The 17,636-nt window shown below is 40.2% G+C and overlaps 1 protein-coding gene across 1 annotated transcript in view; it reads right to left on the minus strand.

The window, feature by feature from the left end:
• Window positions 1-6,584: 6,584 nt before the first annotated feature.
• The window catches only part of LOC109889454 (myomesin-2), a 38,191-nt gene continuing 27,139 nt past the window's right edge, over window positions 6,585-17,636 (minus strand). The window contains exons 30-37 of the mRNA XM_020480889.2: window positions 13,338-13,425; window positions 13,195-13,233; window positions 12,548-12,653; window positions 11,437-11,600; window positions 9,183-9,219; window positions 8,914-8,936; window positions 8,763-8,818; window positions 6,585-7,729 (exon numbers count right to left, since the gene is read on the minus strand). Of these exons, the coding sequence (XP_020336478.1) occupies window positions 7,268-7,729; window positions 8,763-8,818; window positions 8,914-8,936; window positions 9,183-9,219; window positions 11,437-11,600; window positions 12,548-12,653; window positions 13,195-13,233; window positions 13,338-13,425 (975 nt within the window). The 3' untranslated portion in view covers window positions 6,585-7,267. The remainder of the gene's footprint in view (window positions 7,730-8,762; window positions 8,819-8,913; window positions 8,937-9,182; window positions 9,220-11,436; window positions 11,601-12,547; window positions 12,654-13,194; window positions 13,234-13,337; window positions 13,426-17,636) is intronic.

Consider the following 17,636-nt stretch of genomic DNA (forward strand, 5'->3'; position numbering starts at 1 on the left):
GTCAGTATTGTTCCAGGTCAGTATGGTTCCAGGTCAGTATGGTTCCAGGTCAGTATTGTTCCAGGTCAGTATTGTTCCAGGTCAGTATGGTTCCAGTTCAGTATGGTTCCAGGTCAGTATTGTTCCAGGTCAGTATGATTCCAGGTCAGTATTGTTACAGGTCAGTATTGTTACAGGTCAGTATGGTTCCAGGTCAGTATGGTTCCAGGTCAGTATTGTTCCAGGTCAGTATTGTTCCAGGTCAGTATTGTTCCAGGTCAGTATTGTTACAGGTCAGTATGGTTCCAGGTCAGTATGGTTCCAGGTCAGTATTGTTCCAGGTCTGATCCTGTAGACTGGACCTGTATGGGTGTTTTAGGGTCCCAGTCTATTCTCAACAATGCCAGAAACTAAATAGGAATCCCCTAAATTCGATCTATTACTCATGTGTACTTAACTATTGGGAATTGTTGTATTTTGGCCTTTTATTCTTTCCATTTTATCACTTTTGAAACCATGCATTGATACAGAGGAAGAAGCTTCAATCTATTTTGCCATAGCTCAAAGAACTAGAGCCATGTCACTGCTTGCTGGCATATTTCCATTAGCATGCAGGGATCAAATCCACTTGAATGGGTGAGGGGTGTGCACCATTGAAGCGCTGTTGAATCATTTAAATTGGTTTGAAATGCAACAGGGAACTCGCCAGTGATTCACCTCAAAGAAAACTTTGGTGAGTTGAACTACGATGACCTTGACTCATGGAGAGGTAACAGCATGTCCAGGTATGCAAAGCACAGCTCAATTTCAGCTTTGAAAATAAGAAACCCCCCCCCAAAAAAAAAATATTCCAATGAAGTAGGTCTCTATAAACAACATCAAACATTGTCATTTGTGGGTATGACCACAAAGCCACCCCAAGCGTCCCTGCACCCCTTGAAATTCCTGACATGTTGTTGACAAAAATCTAATTATAAAATAATGTTGGTAATACCTCCCTTAAAGTGGTCTGAAAGAGGGCATTTATAGCAACCTGACATGATCCTCTTATGTTAATACAAAGCATAAACGTTTCCGGTTTCCGATGAGCTTTCCCAACGGTTGATGTGATGTTCTGGCATGTTAACAGTACATTACTCTGTCAAAACAGTGAGGCGATGTGCCACCTCAAGACTGAACAGAATCCATGTACCTTCGTCTGCATCCCTGCATCAGTCAACTCTGCTTCGGTCAATATATTGTCTTGAAAAGTAACATTCAGCAAAGACAACAAACTGCCTGTATGATGAATTGATGAGAAAACATCCCATTGTTAGGGATTGTGCCAGTGTCTATTGGTATGAAGGGGATGGCAGAGGTGTCACTCTGAGCACTCATTGAAACTGGTCAAAAGTCCCTCAACTTGATACATTTGAAAATAAATATAGACCAGATTAACAAAGAATAAATGCAAAGATACTGACTTTGGCCTTCAACATATTGGGGGGGTAGTGTATGAACTAAAGTCAGAAAAAAAACTTCCCTTTATCAGGACCCTGTCTTTCAAAGATAATAGGTAAAATTCCAAACAACTTCACAGATCTTCATTGTAAAGGGTTTAAACACTGTTTCCCATGCTTGTTCAATGAACCATAAACAGTTAATGAACATGCACCTGTGGAACAGTCGTTAAGACACTAACAGCTTAGAGACGTTAGGAAGTTAAGGTCACAGTTATGAAAACTTAGTACACTCACGAGGCCTTTCTACTGACTCTGAAAAACACCAAAAGAAAGATGCCCAGGGTCCCTCCTCATCTGCGTGAACGTGCTTTAAGCATGCTGCAAGGAGGCATGAGGACAGCAGATGTGGCCAGGGCAATAAATTGCAATGTCCGTACTGTGAGATGCCTAAGACAGGCTACAGGGAGACAGGACGGACAGCTGATCGACCTCGCAGCGGCAGACCACGTGTAACAACACCTGCACAGGATCGGTACATTCGAACATCACACCTGCGGGACAGGTACAGAATGGCAACAACAACTGCTCGAGTTACACCAGGAACGCACAATCCCTCCATCGGTGCTCAGACTGTCCGCAATAGGCTGAGAGGGGCTGGACTGAGGGTTTGTAGGCCTGCTGTAAGGCAGGTCCTCACCAGACATCACCGGCAACAATGTCGCCTATGGGCACAAACCCACTGTCTCCGGACCAGACAGGACTGGCAAAAAGTGCTCTTCACTGACGAGTCGCAGTTTTGACTCATCAGGGGTGATTGTTGGATTCGCGTTTATCGTTGAAGGAATGAGCGTTACACCGAGGCCTGTACTCTGGAGCGGGATCGATTTGGAGGTGGAGGGTCCATCATGGTCTGGGTCGGTGTGTCACAGCATCAACGGACTGAGCTTGTTATCATTGCAGGCAATCTCAATGCTGTGCGTTACAGGGAAGACATCCTTCTCCCTCATGTGGTACCCTTCCTGCAGGCTAATCCTGACATGACCCTCCAGCATGACAGGCATACTGCTCGTTCTGTGCGTGATTTCCTCCAAGACAGGAATGTCAGTGTTCTGCCATGACCAGCGAAGAGCCCTGATCTCAATCCCATTGAGCAGATCTGTGACCTTTTGGATCGGAGGGTGAGGGCTAGGGTCATTCGCCCCTAGAAATGTCCAGGAACTTGCAGGTGCCTTGGTGGAAGAGTGGGGTAACATCTCACAGCAAGAACTGGCAAATCTGGTGCAGTCCATGAGGAGGAGATGCACTGCAGTACATAATGCAGCTGGTGGTCACACCAGATACTGACTGTTACTTTTGATTTTGACCACCCCTTTGTCCAGGGACACATTATTCAATTTCTGTTAGTCACATGTCTGCAGAACTTGTCCAGTTAATTGAATTCAGTTGTTGAATCTTGTTATGTTCTTACAAATATTTACGCATGTTAAGTTTGCTGAAAATAAACGCAGTTGACAGTGATAGGACATTTATTTTTTTGCTGAGTTTATATGCCTCTAATGGACTGTGAGACTTTAGTATGCAGAGGCCCTGCCATGTCATTTCACGGTGCTGAGTGGACCAGCTTCAAAAAGTATAATGTGATTGCCATCCTCCCTGGACTGTCATTAAATCACCTTGGAAGTACACTACTGGTCAAAAGTTTTTGAACACCTACTCATTCAAGGGTTTTTCTTAATTTTGACAATTTCTACATTGTAGAATAATAGTGAAGACATCGAAAGTCAAAATAAAGAAAAACCCTTGAATTAGTAGGTGTTTAAAACTTTTGACCAGTAGTGTATTAAGTTAGTTATCAGTAAATAAAAACCTGAAGACAGCACCTACAGATGTAGGATATTAATTTGATCACCCTGTTGTTGCAGGAAATGGATCAACCCCTACAAAAAAGTTAATTAATTATAATCCACAAAATAATTCACATTTCCAGTTTCTGCAGGATATTTTCCAGCTGTGCGAAACTAGTCAAATTGAGATCCTACATCTCTGTATGTGAACACCGCAAAACACTGACTTTTTAAACGTGGCGCAACAAATAACGCACCAAAACAAACGCTATTTGTTACCCTCATTCACAAAATTATATTTGCCATTTCTTGGCATTGGTTGTCTTACTTCCTTACTTCCTTTTTGAGTTTGTAATAAGTGGTCAATTGGTATGCCTCTCAATGTGGTCAGATGTGGTCAATTGGTATGAATCATCTTGGGCTCCATATTCATCTTGGTATGTCATTCCGTGTTGTAGCGATCCTGCTGGTCTGGTCGGTGAATAAGTGACTAGTAAATGGACATTTTGCCTGCAGGTTGAAGATCCACTTTCCAAGTATGTTGTATGAAGTGTTTCTGTCCTGAATCTAATTATAGGATGTTTATCATGTGTATCTGAGTTTTTAAACCAAAGATTTGTTTTAAAGGTGTGCAGGGAAACCTTGGCGAACACTTTCTGAGCAGGAACTGAAACATACAAAGAGCTAATTTCACAGATATTATAAAATATCTGTGAAATTATGTACTTGTCCTATAACACAAAATATGTTTAAGTAAAATTGCACGGTGTGAGAAAGTAACCTTCCATTGGTTGAATCAACGTTGTTTCCACATAATTTCAATGATATGACGTTTAACTAACGTGGATTAGACGTTGAATTGACATCTGTGCCCAGGGGGCTATGTTTAAGACGTGTGGAGCATTACAAAATTAGCACTGATATGATTTATCTTCTTTATAGAGTATCAGTTCTGTAAGCCAGTAAGCCAGTTACTTCTATCAAATAACACTGATGTCTTTCCTGGCACGTGCCAAGTCGAGGGCCTAAATTCTCCATTGTCTGGATCTATCCATCACTATGGATATTAAAAAAAGGTTCTGGGACACTTATCGTAGAAGGAAAAAGGTATTAACCCTCGTGTCCTGGCCATATTCCAAACCAGATGTATTTCATTTACTGACCACATAGTCATTCCCTGTGATGACTACATACAGTACAGCCAACTCCCCAGGTAGGTGAACAATACAATGAATCAATTTCATGTTTAAATGCAATACATTGACGTATACAGCAAAGCAAAGCAAGGCATAGAATTAGCTATGACTTTAAATGTAGTCAGATTAACAAAGAAATCTGGTCAAGTTCACAATATTAAGACTTATCATTTCAAAATAGTTTGTCGTTTTGCTGTTGTATTTATGAAAGACTGTTGGCAGCATTCCTTTGTTCTGTATAGAGAAAGTTAGCATATCATCAAAGGGATATCACCCACACTCACTTTATCTGAAAGTGAAAAATGCCTCCAATGATAACAATGGCAGTTTCTACTTCAAAGTAATCTCAAATCCTATTTTCTTTACTCTCATGTTCCGAGAACCAAGAGATACTTCTGTTCAAACCGAACTGTATCACAGACTCAATATAAAGTACTACAGTAGATATGCTCTCTTTGTTTGGGATATTAAGTCAAAGAACACATACGGCCATTTTGAAATCATTGATAATGACCAGTCGTTAAAACAATTTAGTAGCACCACACTGTATGGTACAGGAAGGACCAGGTATTCACTTGATTTAAATCAAATTAAGAAAATACATAATAAAATTGTAATTATACATGAATAACATGGATTATATATTTCTTTGGGATTGACCCAGCACTGTTTTGTTACAGGTAGTTACCAATTGTGTTGTAAAATGACCCAGAAACAACCCAGTGTTAACACATACTTTCTTAGTAAACACTTGGTAAATACCAATTTAAGCGGAACCATTAAGAAGATAGTTCTACCCACAATTCTTATAGATAATTCCCATATTCCAATATTTTTGATCAGCAATCACTTGTGTTTGATGATTGTGTCTGTTGAAAAAAAGAACCATTCCAAATGTAAAATGTATGATTTAAACATTTATGATTTAATGTGCTTATCGTTTGTTGAATAGCCCCTTTGGGAGCAGTAATGACATAAATCCCTTGTTTTTGTGTGTATTCGGGGTGGTAATTTGTCCACAATGTAGTTTTGTAATTCATCCACCCACAGCAAATCGATGCATAAAAGTAAGCCACATGATTCAGTGTCTTGACTGGTGGCTCCTATCGGGTTTAGTGGTTGTACATGGGCTGTGACTGTATGAAGCACCAGTGTCACCATGTGGTCATGTGTAATGAAATCGCTATTCAAAACTGTATTTCAAGGAATGGCTACAATATTATACTGTATTTGACTTGAAATGCACATTTAGGTTATTGATGGGATTTAGAAAATACAGTTCTTCAGCTTGTCCATTTAGCCCGTTTGCGAGTAGCAATAATCAATATTATGAGCATTTCTCAGGGTACGACTTTTGAGTGATAGAGGGGAACTACAATAGGTACTGAGTTGATTGATATAAGTTGCTATATAAAACTATGATTTATATAGGAAATAATGTTCAGTGATTAAATATGTGTGATTTAATTCCAGTCACATGTAGAATGATTTCAAAAGCTAAATAAGACCAATTTCCTCCATTTTAATTATTCCAATCAAATCCCAACTCCAGTGTAATGATTACTGGAGCCAGTTTATCACTGAAATGAGAAAAAACTGTGCCGTTGAAAATGGACTTTTTGACAGAATAGGGCTCTGAAGTATGTCAAGCTGAAACAGTTTATCAACTAGGAACTTGGAAAAAGGACACAACCCAGAAAGTGTATGATGCAAATAATTAATGGCTTGCACTCATATTTGGCTTTTTGAATTGAACATACTCAATTAGGTTAGGATTACACAACATGAATAAAGTGAATTCCTTTCCCGCCAAAACTAGACATGTGATTGTGATTTATTAACAATATCCTTGTGGAGATACTTGATTAACAACTCCCATTGAATAGTGGGGAAACTGATGGCAAGTTGTCAGTGGGCAAACAGCCATAGGTGCTCCATATACATGAATTGATTTGTGGAGTTGAAAATGAGAGTGGGCAAAGAGGTAGGGAAAAGTGCTGATGTGATTCAGATAGGCCTATAGCCACTCTAATCGCTTACATATTTTACATTGCGACTGCATTCAGACACCTTGGGTGAGTGTGCCCTGGAACCCAACAGTAAACAGCTCAGGGACCACACAGTGAGAAGTGATTTTTGCTCCTTTTTATTAGCACAAAAGCAAGCAGAGACATGCGGCGGCGAGAAGGGTAACGTGATTTATTGGGGACAGTGACTAGAATCGCCACGCCTGCCGCTGTGGGCTAAGTGGAGGTCCAGCACTTTGGGGTTATCCATCCGTAGGGACAGCCAATACCTCAACATTGCACCAGCTAATTGAAAGTGCAGCTTTTAAAACAGAGATGTAATAAACTAACCATCAAAGCTGGTCAATTCTTACCAAAGCACCCAAAGTGAGACAGAGACAAGTTCATTAGAAGGGACATTCAGCTTAGTAAAACTTGATGACAACTCACCCAGTGAAAAATGAGAGACATCTTGTCTTAACGTTGGAATCCTTAGTTGCAACATACATTTTTGGACTTGTAAATTAATGATATATACCCGATTCTCGATTAAAATAAATTATAAATGCCTCATGATATTAGTTTAACTGTCATACCCTATCAAAACACAAAAGCTTGTTTTAACACTGTATAACCAGGGCCATCCCATAGCTTTTTACCAAAAGAGGCGGGGTGTTCCTATGTTATTGTTTTAATAAAGGATTCTAGCTTTAAATAAAGTTATATTTCATGACTCATGCAAAAAGATCAATCACTTTTCATTGTCTTGTCTCTCTTTGGAATTGAAGTGCTTCGGTTGTTTACTTTCTCCTTGTTGGGGTAGGGGACTTCATGCTACGAGCTGGGGTGGGAGACTTCAGTCCCTTAGGAGAGGTGGGGGACTTGGCAGCGGCTGGAGAAGAGACATGGGAAGGAGCTGGGGAAGGGGCAGGGGTGACAACCTTGGGACCTGGGATCTCAATAGGACGTTTAGGTGGGATGATGGACTTGGGTGTTAGCGTTGGTTTGGCCTGTGGAATCGTGTCTCCATGCTTGTAGGCGCTCACAACGATATCCACGGACTCTCCTCCATATTTGTTCTGCACCGTCATAGTGTACCTGCCACAGTCTTCCAGGGACACACGCTTGATGGTGAGACTGGCGAACTTCCCGGATTCGAGGGACACCAAGTACTGGTCATCGGTATACACCTCTGCACCATTTTTTAACCAGGTGACTTGAGGTTTGGGGTCACCGCACACTGTGCAGGTCAAACTCAGTGTCTACCAAGCAGGGCAAAGGAATTGAAACACCGTTGGTTACCAACACAGATATAACAGAAGAAGATGGAATGTTGGAGTGCTGTTGTTTGATTTAATCAGAGTTTACTATGCTTATCGTGTCTTGTTAAATCCCTAGTCTCTCCCCTCTTGCAGCCCCAAGGTAAAATAACCAATCACACTACAAACAAGTGTGTGTAGTCACTTTGGAGAGAGGTGCAGCTACAGTGACCTTTACAAGTAGCTCTATTCTGCCATTATGCAAACCATATGACATGTCTACACAATATTCCTATCATATACATCACGCATGTGTTTCATAAGGACCCCAGTTTATGTTTTTCCCGCAATATATCATATGCTGTATGAAGTCTGACATGAGGTGCTGTGAAATGCAATATAACTCCATCTTCCACCCTCCATCTTCCATCTTAAGTAGTTGTATTGGGTATCTGTCTGTACTTTACTATTTCGATTTGACAACTTTTACTTTAGTACATTCTTAAGGAAAATTATATACGTTTTACTCCATACATTTGCCCTGACACCCAAAAGTACTCTACATTTTGAATGCTTAGCAGAACAGGAAAATGGTCCAATTCACACACTTATCAAGAGAACTTCCCTGGTCATCCCTACTGCCTCTGATCTGGAGGACTCACTAAACACATGCCCCTGGCTATCCGTAAATAATAAATAAACAAGAAAATGGTGCCATCTGGTTTGCTTAATATAAAGAATTTGAAATTATTTAAACGTTTACTTATGATACTTAAGTATATTTTAGTAATTACATTTAAAACCAAAACTTTTTTACTTTTCTCAAGTAGTATTTTGTTAAACATTGACTCAAGTATGACAATTGGGTACTTTTCCCACCACTGGTGCTGTGTATAATGCAACAGTAGGTTACAGTGGACATCAGCTGCATCCATCTGGTTATGATCGCAATGTGTTAAACCATGTCTGGTTACCTGTTCTAGTGTTAAATATATTCCCATCATTGTATTCAATTGCAAAATAAAAGGTAAATTACCTTCTTCTCCATGATGGTAACAACATCAGGGAGACCGCCCAGTACTTTGCCACGGTCTAAAAAGGAAGATATTATATAATAACAATATTGGCCGAATCAGAAAATTCCCACAGAGCCACAATCTAGCATCATGACAAGAGAATGTACTCACTGGCTTCAGCATATGCTTCCTCTCTGGAAAACAAGGGGAAAATGGCAGTGAGTTCATTAGCACAGTGAGCTTTGTATATTTCACCCCAAGACTGTAACTCCATACACATGCTCTGCATTACCACAATACATTAACACTATATAGGAATTCAAGCTGTGTTTCAGCTGTAATGAAGATGAAATGTATATAGTATTATTGTCCTGCATACATGTGCATGAAACAACACGGAAATGAATACACTGAACAGAATTATGACGTGATTATCTTACTTGAGAGTTGTGAATTCCGCAAAGGCTTTATCGTAGGCTGTGAAAAAGAAAGAAAAGATTGGCTTTTCATGCATGTAATAATTAAACCGCTCTAATTACATTATTTATTATTTATTAGAGTTAATATGCACGATGCAACGCGGAGTGCCTGGACACAGCCATTAGCTGTGCAATACTGTGCAGCCGTATTCATCGACCTTGCCAAGGCTTTCGACTCGGTCAATCATCGCATTCTTATCGGCAGACTCAACAGCCTTGATTTCTCAAATGACTGCCTCGCCTGGTTCACCAACTACTTCTCAGACAGAGTTCAGTGTGTCAAATCGGAGGGCCTGTTGTGCGGACCTCTGGCAGTCTCTATGGGGGTGCCACAGGGTTCAATTCTCGGGCCGACTCTTTTCTCTGTATACATCAGTGATGTTGCTCTTGCTGCTGGTGATTCTCTGATCCACCTCTATGCAGACGACACTATTCTGTATACTTCTGGACCTTCTTTGGACACTGTGTTAACTAACCTCCAGACGAGCTTCAATGCCATACAACTCTCCTTCCGTGGCCTACAACTGCTATTAAATGCAAGTAAAACTAAGTGCATGCTCTTCAACCAATCGCTGCCTGCACCTGCCCGCCCATCCAGCATCACTACACTGGACGGTTTTGACTTAGAATATGTGGGCAACTACAAATACCTAGGTGTCTGGTTAGACTGTAAACTCTCCTTCCAGACTCACATTAGAATCGGCTTCCTATTTCGCAACAAAGCATCCTTCACTCATGCTGCCAAACATCCCCTCCTAAAACTGATTATCCTACCGATCCATGACTTCGGCAATGTCATTTACAAAATAGCCTCCAACACTCTACTCAACAAATTGGATGCAGTCTATCACAGTGCCATCCGTTTTGTCACCAAAGCCCCATATACTACCCACCACTGTGACCTGTATGCTCTCATTGGCTGGTCCTCGCTTCATATTCTTTGCCAAACCCACTGGCTCCAGGTCATCTATAACTCTTTGCTAGGTAAAGCCCCGCCTTATCTCAGCTCACTGGTCACCATAGCAGCACCCACCCATAGCATGCACTCCAGCAGGTATATTTCACTGGTCACCCCCAAAGTCAATTCCTCCTTTGGCCGCCTTTCCTTCCAGTTCTCTGCTGCCAATGACTGGAACGAATTGCAAAATTCACTGAAGCTGTAGACTCATATCTCCCTCACTAACTTTAAGCATCAGCTGTCAGAGCAGCTTACAGATCATTGCACCTGTACATAGCCCATCTGTAAATAGCCCACCAAACTACCTCATCCTCATATTGTTATTTATTTTATGCTCCTTTGTACCCCAGTATCTCTACTTGCACATTCATCTTCTGCACATCTATCACTCCAGTGTTAATGCTAAATTGTAATTATTGGCCACTATGGCCTATTTATTGCCTTACCTCTCTAATCTTACCTCATTTGCACACACTGAAACATATCTTACCTCATTATTGTAATGTTGTTGTGTTTTGCCTGAAATAGCTCATCCTCGCTCACTCATTACTGTTTCCAGCCCACACATCGCATGACCTGTCAGGGACCAGCCCTTGATTATGTTTGTCATCAAACAGTCTGTTGACTAACTGAAGTCTGAGCCAGGATTGCACCTTTGATATTGTTGTTCCTGTTATTTCATCCACCGGATTAGCCTAAATATGCTGCTTGCTTCTGTGTACCCAGCTGCAGAGATGCCCTTTTCTTTGTATTATAAATGTAGAAATCAGTGTGAAACTGGACACTGCCTGGGTTACCGTGGCAGGACTACAGTAGAGTGGCCAATAGTTGGAGGTGGTATGATAAAAACTACAACAGTTTTTAGTAGTTGGTCATTTTGATAAAAATGCACAGTGTTCTCATTACTGTGGTCCAGCTGAAGACTCCACCTCATTGATATACTGCCAGAAAAAATGGTAATGATATACAACCTCCATTTTTTTCAACATTTAGATGTTAGGTACACACACTAATGAAGACTGGGCTGGGAATCCAATGCATACGAATGAATGTGAATATCTAAAATGGTGAACTCCATTGATCAGGTGTATCATTTACAGGTTACCATTATCCTGGTATTGTTCTTGAGGTTCATACATGCTGAATGTGATAATATCACTGCGTTCATGTGTCATGCTATTTGCAAGACGGAAGGAGAAGCGGGTTGTTAAAGGACAAGTACGACGGCATATATACTGTCTATATGATCTGGCTTACCGTGTCCAGAGAGGTCGATGGTGCGAGTATAGGTCTTATCCGTATCTATTATCTGGATGTGGTAAAGACCCTTATCCTTGTCTGTGGGTTCAATGATCTCCATAGTGGCCATGGCTGGGGTACCTCCAATACGCACCTTCTCAGAGTGAGAGAGTTTCCTTTCCCTGGAATGGTAAAAAGGGGAGGAACAGATGGAGCATAATAATGATTGTTTTGGGATTGAAAAAACACTGCTATTGAAGGTATCCATTGTGTTGGATTGAGTAGGCCCCTAAAGAGCAGTCAATGAAAAATTGTATAAACTAATTCACAGGTAGCTCAATGAGGACCTAATTAGGATCATACAAACATAACATGAAATTGTGATTGATTCTAATGAAAATGGTAGAATTTCATAATTTCTCTCATAATAAGTGTCATTTTCTAGTAGTTTATCAAATAATGACCAGCTGCAGTTGCCTTTCTGGACCATTTGAGCATCATCATTATGTTATTTATGTGCCATGGCCCTCTTGGCAGGCAGGGAGGACCTGAAATTTGCCAAGCTCAAATTTGTGAGGAATCATGGGAAATGGTGAGCTTTGTTCAGTCATTGCGTGTGAAATTGTTGCCGTGCTGTGAAACATGCTCCCCTTGTCTATGCCATGCACGCCAGAAGAAAGAAAACCCTAAGCAGCTACTTCAAAACGTTCATACAGGGATGAGAAGACCCACACATGGTTTAGCTGAAACTGGTTTGCCTTACACAAGCTGCTGTAACCGATGACTTCCCACAAGTGTTTTTTAAATTATCCTGTAGCTATTCTGCTAGGTAGGCCTACTAAATATTTCCTTAGGACAGAGCATTAGTGAGAGTTTATATTTGTTTTGTATTGTTTGTGTGTGAAGAAAGGCTCTGGTGTCACTGTTGTTTTACATTTTTACTAAAGAGTCACAATTTTTGACAAAATCTCAAATCATGTTTACATGCCTGGCTCATGTTACGCCTTGGGATAAAACCTTGTGTGGATTCTATTTACATGAACATTTCCATAATTTCGCATTCTCTGCATAATTTAAGAAAAGAAAAGACCCCCACCCCCCCATATTTAAATACTTAGCATATGCTTACACGTGCAGCCAATGGATTTTCATCTCCTCTGTGTAGTATTTCATGTGGCATTGGAGCTGAATGCCTGTTGCTGTGCAGTGAATTGCCAACTCAGTTGCAGAGGATCCTGGTGAGTGAAAAGGAAAACCCAAGCGTCCTTTAGTGTACATATGTTGACATAAATGTTCTATACGTCTCTTAAATTAATAATATATCTTCTTGGATAGACACAACTTGGTGACTTGCTGTGGTTTACTAATTGGTTGGCGAGTGCAGGGAATTGGAAATCAGCACAACAAATGCTGTAATGGGAATAAGATTTCAGGCTAGGACAACAGGTACAGATTTGTTACTTCAGCCCAGTTCATGAGGGTAGAGTAACAAGACCCTTGATATGCCCACTGGCTGTGTAATCCGCCTCATTAGTTTTGCTGCACTGATTTAGCTGCACTGAGAAAAGCCACAGAACTGTGTGAGGAACACATTATCTGTAATCTAACAATCAAGTCCAACTGATTTATTGCCCTGGTTGAATAATGATTAGAATAAACTGAAATACGTTTTTTTTAAGTATGCTAAAGTATTTTAAAGCATGCTAAAATATGCTAAGTATTCTAAAAAGGGAAGTGGCAATCAAGCAAGCTAAACTTGAAGATATTTGTACCTACCAGCAAGTTTAGAAAGCTTGTTGATAATTTCATCAAAAGCTGTAAGAGAGATGTTGATAGAACAAAATTACATTCAAAGTATGTTCACAGTAAGACAATATATTTCACATACAACATGGTATCATTTTGATAATAGTATTTACCATGGCCAGATATTTCAATTTGGGACTGATCCTTTCCTCTGTCGTCACTGATGGTAGCTTTGTAAATGCCAGTGGAAGCCTTGGAGAACTAGGGCGGATAAAAAAAAAACATTTCAGGAATCAAATTAGTAGATATGTCTCAGTAGATATGTCTCAAATTAGTAGATATGTCTCAGTAGATATGTCTCAAATTAGTAGATATGTCTCAGTAGATATGTCTCAAATTAGTAGATATGTCTCAGTAGATATGTCTCAGTAGATATGTCTCAAATTAGTAGATATGTCTCAAATTAGTAGATATGTCTCAAATTAGTAGATGTGTCTCAGTAGATATGTCTCAAATTAGTAGATATGTCTCAGTAGATATGTCTCAAATTAGTAGATATGTCTCAGTAGATATGTCTCAAATTAGTAGATATGTCTCAAATTAGTAGATATGTCTCAGTAGATATGTCTCAAATTAGTAGATATGTCTCAGTAGATATGTCTCAAATTAGTAGATATGTCTCAGTAGATATGTCTCAAATTAGTAGATATGTCTCAGCAGATATGTCTCAAATTAGTAGATATGTCTCAAATTAGTAGATATGTCTCAAATTAGTAGATATGTCTCAGCAGATATGTCTCAAATTAGTAGATATGTCTCAGCAGATATGTCTCAAATTAGTAGATATGTCTCAAATTAGTAGATATGTCTCAGCAGATATGTCTCAAATTAGTAGATATGTCTCAAATTAGTAGATATGTCTCAGTAGATATGTCTCAAATTAGTAGATATGTCTCAGTAGATATGTCTCAAATTAGTAGATATGTCTCAAATTAGTAGATATGTCTCAGTAGATATGTCTCAAATTAGTAGATATGTCTCAATAGATATGTCTCAGTAGATATGTCTCAAATTAGTAGATATGTCTCAAATTAGTAGATGTGTCTCAAATTAGTAGATATGTCTCAGTAGATATGTCTCAAATTAGTAGATATGTCTCAGTAGATATGTCTCAAATTAGTAGATATGTCTCAGTAGATATGTCTCAAATTAGAATGCAGTAGAAAGGCCTCAAAATAGAATGCAGTAGAAAGGCCTCAAATTGGAATGCAGTAGGTAGGCCTACCCTCTGTAACAGTAGCATTGACCACGTAAGCTTCATTAACATCCTTACATTGTGATTGGAATTGTTTTGCTTTAGTCAATTCCGGTTCATACACTGTCTCTAACCACATTTCCATCCACAATTTTTACATGAGTAAAGTCATACCATATTTTTTAAAAACAGCTGTGATGGAAACAGGAAGTTTCAGTACAATTTTATAAATGCTGACAGATCATTTGTTAGTTCAACCTTTGGTGCTTTCTTTTTCTGCTGGTAAAATGTATCACGCATGAAATGGCAGTGGAAGGCCTTTATGCGCAAATATTGATATAATAACCATCATATCGAAGTATCATTCCGCGATGATATGGTATGTAGTCTACTTCTCCCACTACAACTGGGGAAACCATGCAGTTTATTAGGCTACAGATGAAATAAGTTATGATGAACTACACAGGGTGATGAAAGTGCACAGTGATGAGCGTGATGCTCCTTTCCAATAAATACTAAGGGTCTTATTCTGATGAGATGGTATTGATGCTTGACTGCCATTTGATAGATAAAAATATTCTCGCTATTATCCATAATAATATCAACATGTTGACTAGCCTACCCGCACAGCCTACCCGCACTGTATCTACAAGCTGTTGGCTAGTGTGCACATGCCAAGATCACAGTAGACACATTTGCAAAACTATCGCTAGAGTTGTAAATACGATGGAAACATATTGAACTTTACATTTGTATTTGGTACATCACAATTTAAGCTGACTTTTATCTGCAACGAGTCAGTTTGGTGGAAACACACCACTGGTGAAAAACATTTTTTAATATTCGAATGAAAATCTATTGCCAATTGGATGCAAACCTAGCTATTGTCTCAATTTCATATAATTTTTCTCACCACTTCTGGCATTTACATGTGGCCAATGTCAAACAGGCTGTATATCAAGCACAGGATCAGAGTAACCTCTTCCATCTCATAGCTTTGTGAGGACAGAGTACGATTGCAGGGTGTGAATATTTATAATGACATAATTGGAAGTGGCTGCTTTCTATGACAGTGGAGCTTTACTGAGGATCGAGCTGCTTATCTTCTTCCCCTCAGGGTTATTCCTCTTGTTTCCTATAAATGACTGGTGCCCCTAGGACCTCAAGTCAAAATTCACCTCGACTGCACCTCTTACTTCCCTTACATTACATTACATCACATTACATCACACATGTTTTGCTGGCTGTTTGTCTCTAGTCTTTTTGTGTGAAACAGTGGAGGCTGCTGAGGGCAAAATGGCTCATAATAATGGCTGGAACGGCGTGAATGGAATGGCATCAAACCATGTGTTTGATTTACTTGATACCATTCCACTCATACCGCCCCAGCCAATACCATGAGCATGTCCTCCCCAACTAAAGTGCCACCAACAACCAACATCCTGTGGTATAAAGTAGGCGGATAAAACCAACATCCTGTGAACTGACAGCATGACTGTGTAGGCGGATAGAACCCTCCAACAACACAAACAAGGGTAATCCTGATCATGTCTAGATGATATGGAAAGTCACAGGACTGCTCAGAAATGTACTCAATAACAATTCTGTTCTCAATGACTGCCTTGAGATTTCCAGCAATGAAGTCATGGGATGAATGTGCCTAACCCGGTTTACCAGACTGCAAGGTCCTTTTACTGTAGACTATTATCCAAACTACTGGCTTTCCAAGGAATGTAATTGTGCTTCTGCCTATTGTCCACATACAGTAACACCTGCTATTATATGTACAGGTAAAATAATGGAAGCACTTGAGTAAATTAGGGATGCAAAGTATGTTGAAAGCAGATGCTTCCACACAGGTGTGGTTCCTGAGGTAGTTAAGCAATTAACATCCCATCATGCTTAAAAGCTCTGCATGGTCAATCTGATGTCTGCAGTGGCTGTACAGAATGGTGTCACATCCCTCGAATAGAGTTCCAGACACTTGTAGAATATATTTCAAGGCGCATTGAAGCTGTTCTGGCGGCTCTGGTGGCTCGTGAGAGCCCAACACCCTATTAATACACTTTACGTTGATGTTTCCTTTATTTTGGCAGCTACCAGTCTTTTGTTCAATCTTTATACAACAGGTAAGTCTAATCCTGAATGCTGATTGGTTAAAAGCGCATTCCAGCAGGTGTCTATTCTATAAATTACCACTGGCTAAATCTATATTGTTAAAATGCAAATATATACTGTATATATATATTTTTTGTATGTTTAAAACATACAGTATACTTGCAGTGAAGCCGCTCAACAGCTACATCACATTAATCATCTAACCAACTCCCACCCAGAGCGACACACAGAAGCAACCAGGGTGGCTGCTGAGGGGAGGATGGCCCTGGTTGCTTTTGTGTGTCGCTCTGGATGTGAGTCTGTTAGATGACTAATGTGATGTAGTTGTTGAGCAGCTTCAGTGCAAGTATATTGTATGTTTTAAACATGGATCGATGGAATACTCAGTACTTTGTTGAAGCACCTTTGGTAGCGATTACAGCATCGAGTCTTCTTGGGTATGATGCTACAAACTTCGCACACCTGTATTTGGGGAGTTTCTCTCATTATTCTCTGCAAATCCTCTCAAGCTCTGTCAGGTTGGATGGGGAGCGTCACTGACCAGCTATTTTCAGGGCTTTCCAGAGATGATAGATCGGCTTCAAGTCCGGGCACTGGCTGGGCCACTAAAGGACATTCAGAGACTTGTACCAAAGTCGTACCTGCATTGTCTTGGCTGTGCTTAGGGTCGTTGTCCTGTTGGAAGGTGAACCTGTCTGATGTCCTGAGCGTTCTGGTGCAGGTTTTCATCTAGGATCTCTCTTGGTTTCATCAGACCAGATAATCTTGTTTCTAATTGTCTGAGAGTCTTTAGGTGCCCTTTGGCAAACTCCAAGCGGGCTGTCATGTGCCTTTTACTGAAGAGTGGCTTCCGTCTGGCCACTCTACCATAAAGGCCTAATTTTTGTGCTGCAGAGATGGATGTCCTTCTGGAAGGTTCTCCTATCTCCACGGAAGAACTCTACAGCTCTGTCAGAGTGACCATCTGGTTCTTGGTCACGTCCCTGACCAAGGCCCTTCTCCCCCGATTGCTCAGTTTGCCTTTCCAAATCATGTCCAATAAATTGAATTTACCACAGGTGTAGAAACATCTCAAGGATGACCAACTGAAACAGGATGC

The sequence above is a fragment of the Oncorhynchus kisutch genome, linkage group LG25 (genome assembly GCF_002021735.2).
Source record: "Oncorhynchus kisutch isolate 150728-3 linkage group LG25, Okis_V2, whole genome shotgun sequence".
Lineage (NCBI taxonomy): Eukaryota > Metazoa > Chordata > Actinopteri > Salmoniformes > Salmonidae > Oncorhynchus > Oncorhynchus kisutch.